The 15,987-nt window shown below is 46.1% G+C and overlaps 1 protein-coding gene across 3 annotated transcripts in view; it reads left to right on the top strand.

The window, feature by feature from the left end:
• The window catches only part of LOC141132974 (uncharacterized protein C5orf34 homolog), an 80,889-nt gene that overhangs the window by 25,926 nt on the left and 38,976 nt on the right, over positions 1 to 15,987 (top strand). Inside the window, exon 1 of one of the 3 annotated variants that reach the window (XM_073622012.1) lies at positions 9,657 to 9,903. The exons of 1 other annotated variant lie outside the window; for it this stretch is intronic. In XM_073622012.1, coding sequence (XP_073478113.1) covers positions 9,712 to 9,903 — 192 coding nt within the window. In that variant the 5' untranslated portion in view covers positions 9,657 to 9,711. One more of the 3 variants, XM_073622021.1, reaches the window with a different exon arrangement.

The following is a 15,987-nucleotide window of genomic DNA, read 5'->3' as shown; positions in this document are numbered from 1 at the left end:
TTTTTCTATATACAAGGTCGGTGGGAAGACCTGATTGCTGGCACTAAACTGTAAGCAGAGTGCGGTTCTCCTCTACAAGTGAATATAGATAGATAGATAGATAGATAGATAGATAGATAGATAGATAGATAGATAGATAGATAGATATTAAAAAATTAAATGTATTTATAATCACACACATAGGTTGGACTTGATGGACTTGTTTCTTTTTTTCGACCTCACCTACTATGTAATATGTATATTTTTAAGCTATTGATCCTGCCAGAAATCTTGTAAGTTAATGACTTCCTGTGCACTCTTTATAAGTTACAATGTTTCCAGCTCTCCCCTTGAACTACAGAACACCTCCCCTGACAAAGCTGCTCCTCCATATACAGTACAGCGAGTGAGCGTCGTCACCCTCGTTACTGGCAGGATCACCAGGTGAAAATAAACTGGAAAAAAAGAAGACTAATGGAAACCATCTGGGGTTAAATACACTTTAATAGCACTCAGTGAATAATCCACCCCCCCTGTGATAAGAGATCCGCTGACAAAATAACTAAAAGGGAGCACTCAGTGCAGACTGTAGGTGTCCATGACTTACCTGCCCAGCAGAATGGCCTGTAGGAGGTTAATAAAGGTTTTAGGATTGGTTGCTAGAGATTACTGTACATAAATACTGCTCACTGATTGGTTTCTAAAGGTTACAGCACACCATCTCCTCACTGCCGCCACACCATGGACTGGGGTGGTGAGGGGACCCATCAATAGACAGAAAACTCCTGGGCTCACTGGCAGTGCTGGGGGGAGGGGAGGGTGTGATCAATGGCAAAGCTGATTTTTTTACCGACTGCCAATTGTCTTCTATTGGACAAGGAGGACACATGCTCTTTCTCCTTTCCTTGATTTGCCAAGTATGGTAAGCGAGGGCGTGGCTACTTAAGTTACCACGCCAGCCCGCCCAGACCTGCGCAGTCGTAGTTGGAGCACATGGATGGAAGAGAAGGAGGTGCGCTGCTGTGTAGGCTAAGGTGCCAGGACGCCAGGACTCGGAGGAGGTTCGCCTCCTCCTGTTGACACTGCTGCCTCAGCCTGGGAGGGACCCCGAGGAGGAGAACTTCAACTTGAAAGGTCCGGGGGAGCCCGAGGCCGGACCACGGACACTCAGTGCCACGTGGGGGGAGGAAGCGAGCGAGTCACTTATTTTACACACAGTAAGTGCTCCCAGCTTCTGTTAGAGGGAAAAAAAAATTCTCCCTCCCTTTTGGGGTGGGGGGGTTGATTTGGTACAGTGGGTTGGTGTGCTCTCTTAGGGGAAAATTGTGTGTGGGTTTTTTCTTTTTTATATATAATTTAGTTAATTAAAAAAAAGATTATATATATATATATATATATATACACATTTTGGTGGGGGCACAAGGAGTTCAGTTTTTGGGGGGGGGGGGTGATAGGAAGCGACAGAGAGCACGGCCTTGATGGGTGGGTTTTTTTTTTTTTTGGGGGGGGGGGGGGGGATAGGAAGTGGCGGTGGGTGACCCCCTTATCGGGACAAATAGCTGATGGTGGCCCGGTTAGATTTTTGTGTATTTAAAAATGTAACCGGGCCATCATCAGCTATTTGTCCCCATAAGGGGGTCACCCACCGCCACTTTCTATCTACCCCCCCCCATCAAGGCCCTGCTCACTGTTGCTTCCTATCACACCCCCCCAAAATGTAAAAAAAGAAGGGGTCCACCTTCAGCCAAAAAAAAAAAACCCCATCAAGGCCGTGCTCACTGTCACTTCCTATCACACCCCCCCAAAATGGAAAAAGAAAAGGAGGGGTCCACCTTCAGACATCCAACCCCATAAAGGCCACCCACTGCTGCTTCCTATTACCACCCCCCCACCCCCTAATTTTATTTTATTTTCTTAAATACACAAAAATCTAGGGGGTGGGGGGTGGTAATAGGAAGTGGCAGTGGGTGGCCTTTATGCGGTTGGATGGCTGAAGGTGGACCCCCTCCTTTTTCTTTTTGTCACATTTTGGGGGGGGTGTGATAGGAAGCAACAGTGAGCACGGCCTTGATGGGTTTTTTTTTTTTTTTTGGGGGGGGGGGGATAGGAAGTGGCAGTGGGTGACCCCCCTTATGGGGACAAATAGCTGATGGTGGCCCCCTTGGTTAGATTTTTGTGCATTTAAAAAATTAACTGGGCCACCATCAGCTATTTGTCCCCATAAGGGGGTCACCCACCGTCACTTCCTATCTCCCCCCCCCCAAAAAAAAAATAAACTCATCAAGGCCGTGCTCACTGTCGCTTCCTATCACACCCACCCCCTAAAGAAGGGGTCCACCTTCAGCCATCCATCCCCATAAAGGACACACACTGCCACTTCCTATTACCGCCCCCCACCCCCTAATTTTTATTATTTTTTTTAAATACACAATAGTCTAGGGGGGCGGTAATAGGAAGCGGCAGTGGGTGGCCTTTATGGGGTTGGATGGCTGAAGGTGGACCCCCTCCTTTTCTTTTCTTTCCCATTTTGGGGGGTGTGATAGGAAGCGACAGTGAGCATGGCCTTGATGGGGGGGGGGGGGGGGTAGATTGGAAGTGGCGGTGTGTGACCCTGTTATTTTTCTATTTTTTAAAGCGGTGGGCCAGCTGAGAATTTTTTTTTTTTTTTTTTTAAAGTCAGCAGCTACAAACACTGTAGCTGCTGACTTTTAATAAGCACACTTACCTGTCCTGGGTGCCCGCAATGTCGGCTGCCCTCGGCTCTCCGGTCCAGGCAACGCCATTCAAACTAAGGGAAACAGGCAGTGGAGCCTTGCGGCTTCACTGCCTGTTTCCTACTGCACATGCGCGAGTCGCGCAGCGCTTTGTGAATGGGGCGTGCTGTGTTGTGGGACACAGACAGTTCCCAGAACACAGCGCTCCCTATTCCCCAGAAGACAACGCGAGGAGGAGAAGACTGAAGATCACCGCGATGTAGGAAGTGGCAGATTAGGACGATCTGCCTAGCAACAGCCATTTCTGGTAAGTTAAAATTTTTATTTATTTTTTTCTCCAGATTTGTAGGAACAGTTTGATGTAATATTTTTTTTTAGGGTGGTCCTCCACTTTAAATACACAAAAATCTAACCAGGTCACCCACCGTCATTTCCCATCTACCCCCCTATCAAGGCCGTGCTCACTGTTGCTTTCTATCACACCTCCCCCCCATGGGAAAAAAAAGGGGTCCACCTTCAGCCATCCAACCCCATAAAGGCCACCCACTGCCGCTTCCTATTACCGCCCCCCACCTCCTAAGATTTTGGTGTATTTAAAAAAATAAAATAAAAATAGGGGGTGGGGGGCGGCAGTGGGTGGAGTTTATGGGGTTGGATGGCTGAAGGTGGACCCCCTCATTTTCTTTCTTGACAGGAAGTGGTTGACAGGAAGCCACAGTGTGCCAATATTAAAGTGGTTATAAACCCTAATAAAAAAAGAGAAAGAAACCCCTGCAAGACAAGGGCATAATGAGCTAGTATGCGTAGCATACCTTAGATCGATCGATGCCCCGGCAGCCGTCCTAGTCACTCCCACGCATGCTTCAGTTTGCCCCAGTACGCATGTGCCGATGACATCAGGGGATACAGGGGATATCTCCTAAACCGTGCAGGTTTAGGAGATATCCTGGGTGGCTACGGGTAAGCCTTATTATAGGCTTACCTGTAGCATAAAGTGTTTGTAAAGGGTTAACAACTACTTTAAGCATTTGCACGAGTAACAGTACTCGTGCAAATGCGCCGATACCTTCAGGTTTGATTCTTTCATCTGTCAGTGGGATTCCCCCGTTGTCAGATGAAATGTATACAAGAGATTGCAGGCAATTATCGGTTAAGGAGCGGGTCCGCAGCATCATTAAAACCGATGAAATTTCTGCTGTCAGTAGGGATTTCCCTTCCCCGCATCGGACCTGTGCCGGCCCCGCCCCTCCTGTGCTGGCCACACCCCTCCATCTTGGCTTCATTTTACATGTCATTGGGGCGATCTGCTTCTCTTCCTCAAGCTCATCTGGAGGCAGGTGACTGATGTGCCTGGTGAGTAGTGTTGTGCACTAAGCCAGGCTTTGCTTCCCCCACCTCTGATGGCTTTCCCTGAGTCTAGGGTCACACTGATGCGATGCGTGATTACAGCTCTGGTTCCCTCATCTCTCCTCTCCCACAGACAGTTCACACTGCCTTCTGCGAACCGCTGTGGGTGCAATACATTGTTAATGACACCCCCAGATCGGTTTACAGATCGCATTGCGAACTGTGAACTCGCACAGGAATTGGATCGCATAGGTGGGAACACCCATGCGATCCGATTCTAGTGTGGGGGGGGGAAACAAGTCCCTGCACTTTTTTCTGTGAGAATCTAATGTGAGTTCAGCCATACAGTTATATGGCTTAACTCGCATCTCAGACATCACATGCGATGTCTGTGATTGCGCTAGTGTGAGCCTGGGCTGAGTGTCTCAGCTGCTGCAGAACTTCTTGGAGGGAGAGCAGTGGTGGCCCGTGCATTGTGGGCGCACAGGCGCCACCCCCCATCCCTGCCACCGACCCCTATCCATGCACCCTGCCCCTTTCAGGATGCCGGACACATGGATTCCTATGGCGGCGGTGTTCTTTTTTTTTTTCTTCTTTCTTTCTGTCCTCCCTCTGTCTTTCCTTCCATTTCTCTTTCTTTCTTTCTCTGTCCTTTATTTCTTTCTAGTAGGTGTATGGGGTAAATCCGCGCAATGAATTGAATGTTTTAGTTATGGATATGGCTGCTGCCTCTACACATACAATACCACCTAAGTGGAAAGTATTAGAAAATGGTAAAAAAGCAGGAGTAGTATGGCGCTGCCCTTATGGAGACAAAAAGATATTTTCTTCTTTGTAGTGAATGTATTGCCTAGTGTACTTATAGAATTGCTTCTAAAACCTGTATGTGTTCAAAAATTGAATAAAACTGTGACTGGTGGCGAATATTTCTATTAGAAGAGAAAAAACAACAACTGGTGCTCCAATTGTTCAACAAAAGTGCATTGTGCCCTTTAAATTAAGTAATAAAGTAGTTATGGATATGGATACAATATCATCTAGGTGGAAAGTGTTAAAAAGGAAAAAAGAAAAAAAAAGGAAAATAGGAATAGTATGGCGCTGCCCTTATGGAGACAAAAAAAAATAAATAAATAAAAAACTCTTTCTTTATAATGACTTTATAATTCCTAAAGTGTGTGTGCCAAAAATGAATAAATATGTGACTGGTGCCAAGTCCTTCCCGTTAAAAGTACAATTGCAACCTAAGGTGCTTCAATTATTCAACAAAAGTGCATAGTGCAGCATTACTAAAGTGACCAGTGTTAAATCATACAAATCTATACAACATTGTGCAAATTATCCATCATAAATAGTGACTCTTGTGCTGTGACCAGTATTAGTTGGATAGGAAAAGTTCAGTTTATGAAAAAACAAGTTCTTTTTGGAGTATTTTGTAGTGTTCAATCTTTGAGGGTCAAATATCTGTAGGAAAGCTTCTTATCCAGGTGTTGGTTTCTTTAATTAGTGCCTTGTCTGCATGCTCTGACAATGCTTGCACTCACCGGATTCTCCTTTCCCCTGCAAGGGTATGGATGGTCACAGGGTCTGCCACTGTGTAGCAATCAAGGATATCCCCCAAACTTTACTTGCATATTGTGGTGTAGTAATTACATGTAAAGGAAAGAAGGTATGCCCATCGTGTAAAACCATAGGAGAACTTTTATTAAAACTTAATAGACAAATGTACTCACATTTCAAATGAACAAATCAAGCATGGCAAAAGTTAGCGAATTCCCTTTGTTAGAGGTGCTGCAAGACGTTTTTGTCTCCATAAGGGCAGCGCCATACTACTCCTGCTTTTTTACCACTTTTTCTTTCTGTCCTCCCTCTTTCTTCCTTTCCTTCTTCTTCCTTCTTCTTTCTCTTTCTCTCTCCTTTCTTTCTGTCCTCCCTCTTACTTCTTTTCCTTCTTCTTCCTTCTTCTTTCTTTCTTTCTTTCTTTCTTTCTTTCTTTCTTTCTTTCTTTCTTTCTTTCCTTTTTCTCTCTTTCTTTCTGTCCTTTTTCTCTCTTTCTTTCTGTCCTTTTTCTCTCTTTCTCTTTCTTTCTGTCCTTTTTCTCTCTTTCTCTTTCTTTCTGTCCTTTTTCTCTCTTTCTCTTTCTTTCTGTCCTTTCGTCTGTCCTCCCTCTTCATTTTCCTTCCCCCCCTCCTTTTTCTTCTTTTTCTTTCTTATTTCCCTCCCTCTTTTTCTTCTTTTCCTTCCCTCCCTCTTCTTCTTTTTCCTTCCCTCTCTCCCTCCCTCTCTCCCTCTTCTTCTTTTTCCTTCGCTCCCTCCCTCCCTCTCATTCTTTTTCCTTCCCTCCCTCCTTTTTCTTCTTTTTCTTTCTTCTTTCCCTCCCTCCCTCCCTCTTCTTCTTCTTTTTCCCTCCCTCCCTCTTCTTCTTTTTCCTTCCCTCCCTCCCTCCCTCTCATTCTTTTTCCTTCCCTCCCTCCTTTTTCTTCTTTTTCTTTCTTCTTTCCCTCCCTCCCTCCCTCTTCTTCTTCTTTTTCCCTCCCTCCCTCTTCTTCTTTTTCCTTCCCTCCTTCCCTCCCTCTTCTTCTTTTTCCTTCCCTCCCTCCCTCCTTCCTGCATTAAAGTTGAAGTAAACTTTTGGAGGATTTATTCCACTGTCCTATTTTTACAATGGGAGACGCACCACCCTACATTTTATGGGCCTCTGTACACTGCCCTTTATCTTAGACCTGCTGTACATACTACAGTCCTCTGTACAATGCCCTACCAACATTTCCTATTTAACATTACCACATTCTCCACTATGCAAGCTATATCAATCCGACGAGCAGCAGAGCCAAGGGACTCTGTTGGGGGCACCTGATGTAAGAAGGGACTCTGCTGGGGGCACCTGATGGCATCTGGTGGCAAGTAAGACTCAGGGATCCCACTGATTCTGCATTATGGTGAGTTGAACTATTTCATTTTATATTGCAATGTAATAGAAATAATGCACTTCAACTATCACGGCACCATGGTTGGTATGGTGTCAGGATGACTGCATACTTGCCAACAGTCCCAATTTTTTATTTATTTTTTATTTTTTCCCGGGGCAATCCCGATTTTGGGACCCTCGTCCCGATCGGAGCTCGTCCCGATTCATTTCCCAGGATTTTGCCTTTGTCCCGGGAAAATCGGGATTGTTTTAGGAAAAAACATTCCCCTTGTGTTCAGTGGAGAGGGAAGGGGCAGCCAATCGGCTGCTTCCCTCTCCACTGAACACACGAGAAAGCCAGGAACTGTAGCTGTTGCACTGCTGGGGGACACAGATTGCTCTGTAAGGAGGGCTCAGCTGCTGCTGCCATGGGGCACTGAAGTAAGGTGGGTTCTGTTGCTGGGGGGCACAGATCATTCTGTGAGGAGGGCTGCCAGCTGCTGGTGATACTGAAGTAAGGAGGGCATTGTTGCTGGGGGACACAGATCTGTAAGGAGGGCTCCTCTGCCAGGGACACCAGATATAAAGGAGGCCTCCGCTGCTGTTGACACCAGATGTAAGGAGGGGCTCTACTGCCAGGGACACAGATCTGTAAGGAGGGCCTCTGCTTCTAGGGTACCTGATGTAAAGACAGACTCTGCTGGGGGCACCTGATGTATGGACAGACTCTGCTGGGGGCACCTGATGCAAGGACGGACTCTGCTGGGGGCACCTGGTGGCAGGCGACACACTCAGGGGTCCCACTGATTCTGCATTATGGTGAGTTGAATGATTTAATTCTATATTACAATGTAATAATAGAAATAATGCGCTTCAATCATCCTGACACCATAACAACCATGGTGCCGGGATGATTAAAGCGCTAACACCAGGTGTTTGGAGTATCTTTAGCTGCTGATTGTTAAACTCTGGAATACAGAGCGCGCCGCATCTTTACTTTCCTTTGTCGCGCCTACAAATGCATGCCCCGCCCCCTTATAATAGTGTGACTCCGCCTACAGTCAAAAAAGTGTCCCTAAATTTTTTTTTACAATGTTGGCAACTATGCTCTTACAGGAGAGAATTTCCCTTCCTAGTGGTAGATTTCCTCTCACTTCCTGTTGTCTCCTTCCGTTTGTAAGTAGGAGTCGTTTGTAAGTCAGATGTTTGTAAGTAGGGGACCGCCTGTATGTTTCAAAAGGAGATTATCCCCCTATCCGAGTCTTTCCCTCCTAGAGCCTAATGCCTTTTACACACATTCCGATTATCGGATGATAAAAATTGCTTTCGGATTGATCGTTCGATAATCTGATCGTTAGTACACAGCTTTCGACAGCTGATCACGACAGTCCGTCCAACAAAATCTGAAGGGACAAACACAAAAACTTTGCTTGGACGACAGCCTACCGTATGACAATCGTTTAATCAGTACGCTAAAAATAGATAGACGAACACCACGCATGATTGGAAACACGAAAATAAACCAGAAAGACACAGGGGTCAAACGTATTTGACATTATTTAAAATATGTAGCTACGCACAGCGGAAGGTTTTTCCAGAATCGTACGACAAAAATCTTACTTTTCGTAGAGCACATTTTGCGCCGCTGTATTCGATATTAGTTTTATGCAACAAAATGCGAACGATACGTCGTACGACAATTGGAACGTGTGTACGAGGCATTATTATACCTCATAACCATACCTCCCAACTTTCTGAGATGGGAATGACGGACACCCATAAGCAAAAGTATGTATTAATAGGATGCGCCCCCTGCCCAGGGGCGGACTGACCATTCGGGCACTCGGGCACTGCCCGAGGGCCCCATGTCACTAAGGGGCCCCATCAGGGTTGCCAGCCTCAATAAAACCAGGGACAGTATGTAAAAATGTGTGTGTATGTGTATTCTGTGTGTGTATACTGTATGTGTATGCTGTGTGGCCCCATAATCTATTGCCTGGTGGCCCCATAATCTTCTATTGCCCGGTGGCCCCATAATCTTCTCCTATTGCCCGGGGGCCCCATAATCTCCTATTGCCCGGGGGCCCCATGAGTTGTCAGTCCGCCCCTACCCCTGCCATGTCCCCTTACAATGAGAATTAATATACAAAAAATGATTGGTTAAACCCACAAGTGCTTTTTTTTTAACCAATACTATTCCTTTATATTGGCTTTTGAAATGTACAAATGGAACAATTTAGAAATGGGATGAAAGGTTTAACAATGTAAAACACTTTTTGATAAGACATATAGTGCATTTTTAATACAGGTATATAGATCAGACCAAAATGAGGGACAAATGAGGAGGACAGAGGGACATTGTTCCAAATCAGGGACAGTCCCTCCAAATCAGGGACAGTTGGGAGGTATGTCATAATCAATGCTTCCCATTCCAATGTTGTTGAAATCAGTTTCAGCTGGCATTCATGCCTAGTAACCTGTCCATAACCAGATCTGCCGGGACAACCCTATGAATGTTACACAATACAAGCTACATGGATGGAGACATCCTTGAGGGAGAGTTTGCTCTCTAGTGACTGGCATCCCTTGGTTGCTAAGTGACAGGAACTTAGAGCTACAGCCCGCCCCCTGAACACCCACTATCCTATCAACATGTCCTCAGTAGTCCCTGAGAGCACTCTGATTGGATGGTGGGAGGGTGTAGCACAACAGAAAGTCCCTGTAGATTAGCAGGAAGCCCAGGCACACTTCCTGTACAGGAGAAGAATGTCCTCTGGCTGCAGGTTGTTCCTTTTCTCTGATGACTCTGTGGAGGTTCAGTATGGAGGAGAAGGAAGGCTCTGCCTGTCACCCTGCGGCACTGAGTTCCTGTGTGAGAAGCCTCTGCTTGGAGCTCACCCTGTACAGAAGCCAGAGAGGGGGAGACACAGGACTGAGTTTGTGACAAGCAGCTGCCGGGTAAGAAGAGAGCAAATGATAAGGACCAACCCGGACACATTCTACACTGAGGGGGGATTTACTAACACTGGAGAGTGCAAAACCTGGTGCAGTTCTGCATAGAAACCAATCAGCTTCTTCAATTACGTCCGCCCCTTTAACCCAGCACCACAGCTGTAGGGAGATGTATGTGTGGCACAGCTGCAATGCCTTGCTTCACCGTCCCCGGCAAAAAATGATACACTCGTCCCATTCAGAGGGGAGTACAAACTATTCAAGTGCATGGGGCCCTTCTGGATGTGATCTGTAACCTCATGCAATGTAGGTGGTATGGGCATTACAGGGTTAAAACAGATGTCTCCCTGCTGCCTGTCAAATGCCCTCTGAAGAGTGATCCACCACAGATTGCTTTTCAGAGGGGCAGCAAGGGCTGCCATTGGCATACCTAAGCCCTAACATTTTATTTTTTAGTTTGTGGGATTAACTTCTCCTTCTTGAGGTCTATGCAGTACTGATGCAGAGCGGTTTCCCCTCTTCCTGACCGCGCTATAGATGAATGATGGCTACAGCACGGTCGCACATTTCCGGGAGGGTGTCTATTTACGTCATTTATTGTGAATGGACTACGAGAGTAATGATCAGTAATCACACAGTTCATTGAAACTACAAGTCCATCTGCTGAGGTTGAAGATCCCCGTGAATAAATGATGCGACTTCGCTGGCGGAGGCCCTGCACAGCGACACCGATTTCAAATGTGACAGTGGCTGCAGGGGAGAGGAACCCTCACCTGCTATCACAGGTAATGGGGGGTGCTAAGGTGAAGAGAGGGGTCTGTTTGAACATGTACGGGGGGTAACATGTTCAAGTGATGAACCTATCCTTCAACAAAATTTGCTGCTTGGACCTAGAAGAAACGGTTAATTCCAATTGTTTTTCCTACAGGGTGGAGAAAGACTTAATTTAAATCATAATGTTTAAAGAGCAACTGTCATTTCTGTCCCTCAGAGGCTCCTCCTCTGACCCGCTGTTGACTCACCGACCGTCCCATTCACTTTAACCACTTAAGGACCGCCTAACGCCGATTTACGTCGGCAAGGCGGCACGGGCAGGCAAAATCACGTACATGTACGTGATTTGCCTCTCGCGGGTGGGGGGTCCGATCGGACCCCCCCCCGGTGCCCGAAGCGGTCCCGTTCTGTTCCCCGGCGATCCGAGATGAGGGGGAGGCCATCCGTTCGTGGCCCCCCCCTCGCGATCGCCGCCGGCCAATGGGAACACTCCTTTGCTGCTGTATGCTAAACAGCAGCAAAGGAAATGATGTCTTCTCCCCTCGGCTCGGTATTTTCCGTTCCAGCGCCGAGGGGAGAAGACATCAATGTGAGTGCACAACACACACAGTAGAACATGCCAGGCATACAAAACACCCCGATCCCCCCCCCTGTCACAAACTGACACCAGCAGGTTTTTTTTTTTTTTTTTTTCTGATTACTGCATAGTGTCAGTTTGTGACAGTTACAGTGTTGGGACAGTGAGTATTACCCCCCTTTAGGTCTAGGGTACCCCCCTAACCCCCCTAATAAAGTTTTAACCCCTTGATCACCCCCTGTCACCAGTGTTGCTAAGCGATCATTTTTCTGATCGCTGTATTAGTGTCGCTGGTGACGCTAGTTAGTGAGGTAAATATTTAGGTTCGCCGTCAGCGTTTTATAGTGACAGGGACCCCCATATACTACCTAATAAATGTTTTAACCCCTTGATTGCCCCCTAGTTAACCCTTTCACCACTGATCACCGTATAACCGTTACGGGTGACGCAGGTTAGTTCGTTTATTTTTTATAGTGTCAGGGCACCCGCCGTTTATTACCTAATAAAGGTTTAGCCCCCTGATCGCCCGGCGGTGATATGCGTCGCCCCAGGCAGCGTCAGATTAGCGCCAGTACCGCTAACACCCACGCACGCAGCATGCGCCTCCCTTAGTGGTATAGTATCTGATCGGATCAATATCTGATCTGATCAGATCTATACTAGCGTCCCCAGCAGTTTAGGGTTCCCAAAAACACAGTGTTAGCGGGATCAGCCCAGATACCCGCTAGCACCTGCGTTTTGCCCCTCCGCCCAGCCCACCCAAGTGCAGTATCGATCGATCACTGTCACTTACAAAACACTAAACGCATAACTGCAGCGTTCACAGAGTCAGGCCTGATCCCTGCGATCGCTAACAGTTTTTTTGGTAGCATTTTGGTGAACTGGCAAGCAAGCACCAGGCAGCGTCAGGTTAGCGCCAGTACCGCTAACACCCACGCACGCACCGTACACCTCCCTTAGTGGTATAGTATCTGATCGGATCAATATCTGATCCGATCAGATCTATACTAGCGTCCCCAGCAGTTTAGGGTTCCCAAAAACGCAGTGTTAGCGGGATCAGCCCAGATACCTGCTAGCACCTGCGTTGTGCCCCTCCGCCCGGCCCAGCCCAGCCCACCCAAGTGCAGTATCGATCGATCACTGACACTTACAAGGCACTAAACGCATAACTGCAGCGTTCGCAGAGTCAGGCCTGATCCCTGCGATCGCTAACAGTTTTTTTGGTAGCATTTTGGTGAACTAGCAAGCACCGGCCCCAGGCAGCGTCAGGTTAGCGCCAGTACCACTAACACCCACGCACGCAGCATACGCCTCCTTTAGTGGTATAGTATCTGAACGGATCAATATCTGATCCGATCAGATCAGATCTATACTAGCGTCCCCAGCAGTTTAGGGTTCCCAAAAACGCAGTGTTAGCGGGATCAACCCAGATACCTGCTAGCACCTGCGTTTTGCCCCTCCGCCCGGCCCAGTCCAGCCCACCCAAGTGCAGTATCGATCGATCACTGTCACTTACAAAACACTAAACGCATAACTGCAGCGTTCGCAGAGTCAGGCCTGATCCCTGCGATCGTTAACAGTTTTTTTGGAAGCTTTTTATTGAACTGGCAAGCACCAGCGGCCTAGTACACCCCGGTCGTAGTCAAACCAGCACTGCAGTAACACTTGGTGACGTGGCGAGTCCCATAAGTGCAGTTCAAGCTGGTGAGGTGACAAGCACAAGTAGTGTCCCGCTGCCACCAAAAAGACAAACACAGGCCCGTCGTGCCCATAGTGCCCTTCCTGCTGCATTCGCCAATCCTAATTGGGAACCCACCACTTCTGCAGCGCCCGTACTTCCCCCATTCACATCCCCCAACGAAATGCAGTCGGCTGCATGAGAGGCATTTTTATGTGCTCCCGAGTACCCCTACCCAACGAACCCCCCCCAAAAAGATGTTGTGTCTGCAGCAAACGCGGATATAGGCGTGACACCCGCTATTATTGTCCCTTCTGTCCTGACAATCCTGGTCTTTGCATTGGTGAATGTTTTGAACGCTACCATACACTAGTTGAGTATTAGCGTAGGGTACAGCATTGCACAGACTAGGCACACTTTCACAGGGTCTCCCAAGATGCCATCGCATTTTGAGAGACCCGAACCTGGAACCGGTTACAGTTATAAAAGTTAGTTACAAAAAAAGTGTAAAAAAAAAAAAAATATATATAAAATAAAAAAAAATAGTTGTCGTTTTATTGTTCTCTCTCTCTATTCTCTCTCTCTATTGTTCTGCTCTTTTTTTACTGTATTCTATTCTGCAGTGTTTTATTGTTATTGTTATTGTTATTGTTATTATGTTTTATCATGTTTGTTTTTCAGGTATGTAATTATTTATACTTTATTGTTTACTGTGCTTTATTGTTAACCATTTTTTTGTCTTCAGGTACGCCATTCACAACTTTGAGTGGTTATACCAGAATGATGCCTGCAGGTTTAGGTATCATCTTGGTATCATTCTTTTCAGCCAGCGGTCGGCTTTCATGTAAAAGCAATCCTAGCGGCTAATTAGCCTCTAGACTGCCTTTACAAGCCGTGGGAGGGAATGCCCCCCCCCCCCACCGTCTTCCGTGTTTTTCTCTGGCTCTCCTGTCTCAACAGGGAACCTGAGAATGCAGCCGGTGATTCAGCCAGCTGACCATAGAGCTGATCAGAGACAAGAGTGGCTCCAAACATCTCTATGGCCTAAGAAACCGGAAGCTACGAGCATTTTATGACTTAGATTTCGCCGGATGTAAATAGCGCCATTGGGAAATTGGGGAAGCATTTTATCACACCGATCTTGGTGTGGTCAGATGCTTTGAGGGCAGAGGAGAGATCTAGGGTCTAATAGACCCCAATTTTTTCAAAAAAGAGTACCTGTCACTACCTATTGCTATCATAGGGGATATTTACATTCCCCGAGATAACAATAAAAATGATTTAAAAAAAAAAAAAATGAAAGGAACAGTTTAAAAATAAGATAAAAAAGCAAAAAAATAATAAAGAAAAAAAAAAAAAAGCACCCCTGTCGCCCCCTGCTCTTGCGCTAAGGCGAACGCAAGCGGCGGTCTGTCGTCAAACGTAAACAGCAATTGCACCATGCATGTGAGGTATCGCCGCGAAGGTCAGATCGAGGGCAGTAATTTTTGCAGTAGACCTCCTCTGTAGATCTAAAGTGGTAACCTGTAAAGGCTTTTAAAGGCTTTTAAAAATGTATTTATTTTGTTGCCACTGCACGTTTGTGCGCAATTGTAAAGCATGTCATGTTTGGTATCCATGTACTCGGTCTAAGATCATCTTTTTTATTTCATCAAACATTTGGGCAATATAGTGTGTTTTAGTGCATTAAAATTTAAAAAAGTGTGTTTTTTCCCCAAAAAATGCGTTTGAAAAATCGCTGCGCAAATACTGTGTGAAAAAAAAAAATGAAACACCCACCATTTTAATCTGTAGGGCATTTGCTTTAAAAAAAATATATAATGTTTGGGGGTTCAAAGTAATTTTCTTGCAAAAAAAAAAAAACTTTTTCATGTAAAAAATAAGTGTCAGAAAGGGCTTTGTCTTCAAGTGGTTAGAAGAGTGGGTGATGTGTGACATAAGCTTCTAAATGTTGTGCATAAAATGCCAGGACAGTTCAAAACCCCCCCAAATGACCCCATTTTGGAAAGTAGACACCCCAAGCTATTTGCTGAGAGGCATGTCGAGTCCATGGAATATTTTATATTGCGACACAAGTTGCGGGAAAGAGACAATTTTTTTTTTTTTTTTTTTTTTTTTTTGCACAAAGTTGTCACTAAATGATATATTGCTCAAACATGCCATGGGAATATGTGAAATTACACCCCAAAATACATTCTGCTGCTTCTCCTGAGTACGGGGATACCATATGTGTGAGACTTTTTGGGAGCCTAGCCGTGTACGGGACCCCGAAAACCAAGCACCGCCTTCAGGCTTTCTAAGGGGCGTGAATTTTTGATTTCACTCTTCACTGCCTATCACAGTTTCGGAGGCCATGGAATGCCCAGGTGGCACAAAACCCCCCCAAATGACCCCATTTTGGAAAGTAGACACCCCAAGCTATTTGCTGAGAGGTATAGTGAGTATTTTGCAGACCTCACTTTTTGTCACAAAGTTTTGAAATTTGAAAAAAGAAAAAAAAAAAAAGTTTTTTCTTGTCTTTCTTCATTTTCAAAAACAAATGAGAGCTGCAAAATACTCACCATGCCTCTCAGCAAATAGCTTGGGGTGTCTACTTTCCAAAATGGGGTCATTTGGGGGGGGGTTTGTGCCACCTGGGCATTCCATGGCCTCCGAAACGGTGTTAGGCAGTGAAGAGTAAAATCAAAAATTCACGCCCTTAAAAACGCTGAAGGCGGTGATTGGTTTTCGGGGCCCCGTACGCGGCTAGGCTCCCAAAAAGTCCCACACATGTGGTATCCCCATACTCAGGAGAAGCAGCTAAATGTATTTTGGGGTGCAATTCCACATAGGCCCATGGCCTGTGTGAGCAATATATCATTTAGTGACAACTTTGTGCAAAAAAAAAAAAAAAAAAAAAAAAAGTGTCACTTTCCCGCAACTTGTGTCAAAATATAAAATATTCCATGGACTCAATATGCCTCTCAGCAAATAGCTTGGGGTGTCTACTTTCCAAAATGGGGTCATTTGGGGGGGGGTTGTGCCACCTGGGCATTCCATGGCCTCCGAAACTGTGATAGGC

Source organism: Aquarana catesbeiana, linkage group LG01 (genome assembly GCF_042186555.1).
Source record: "Aquarana catesbeiana isolate 2022-GZ linkage group LG01, ASM4218655v1, whole genome shotgun sequence".
Classification (NCBI taxonomy): domain Eukaryota; kingdom Metazoa; phylum Chordata; class Amphibia; order Anura; family Ranidae; genus Aquarana; species Aquarana catesbeiana.
This window is presented reverse-complemented; position numbering and strand designations above follow the sequence as displayed.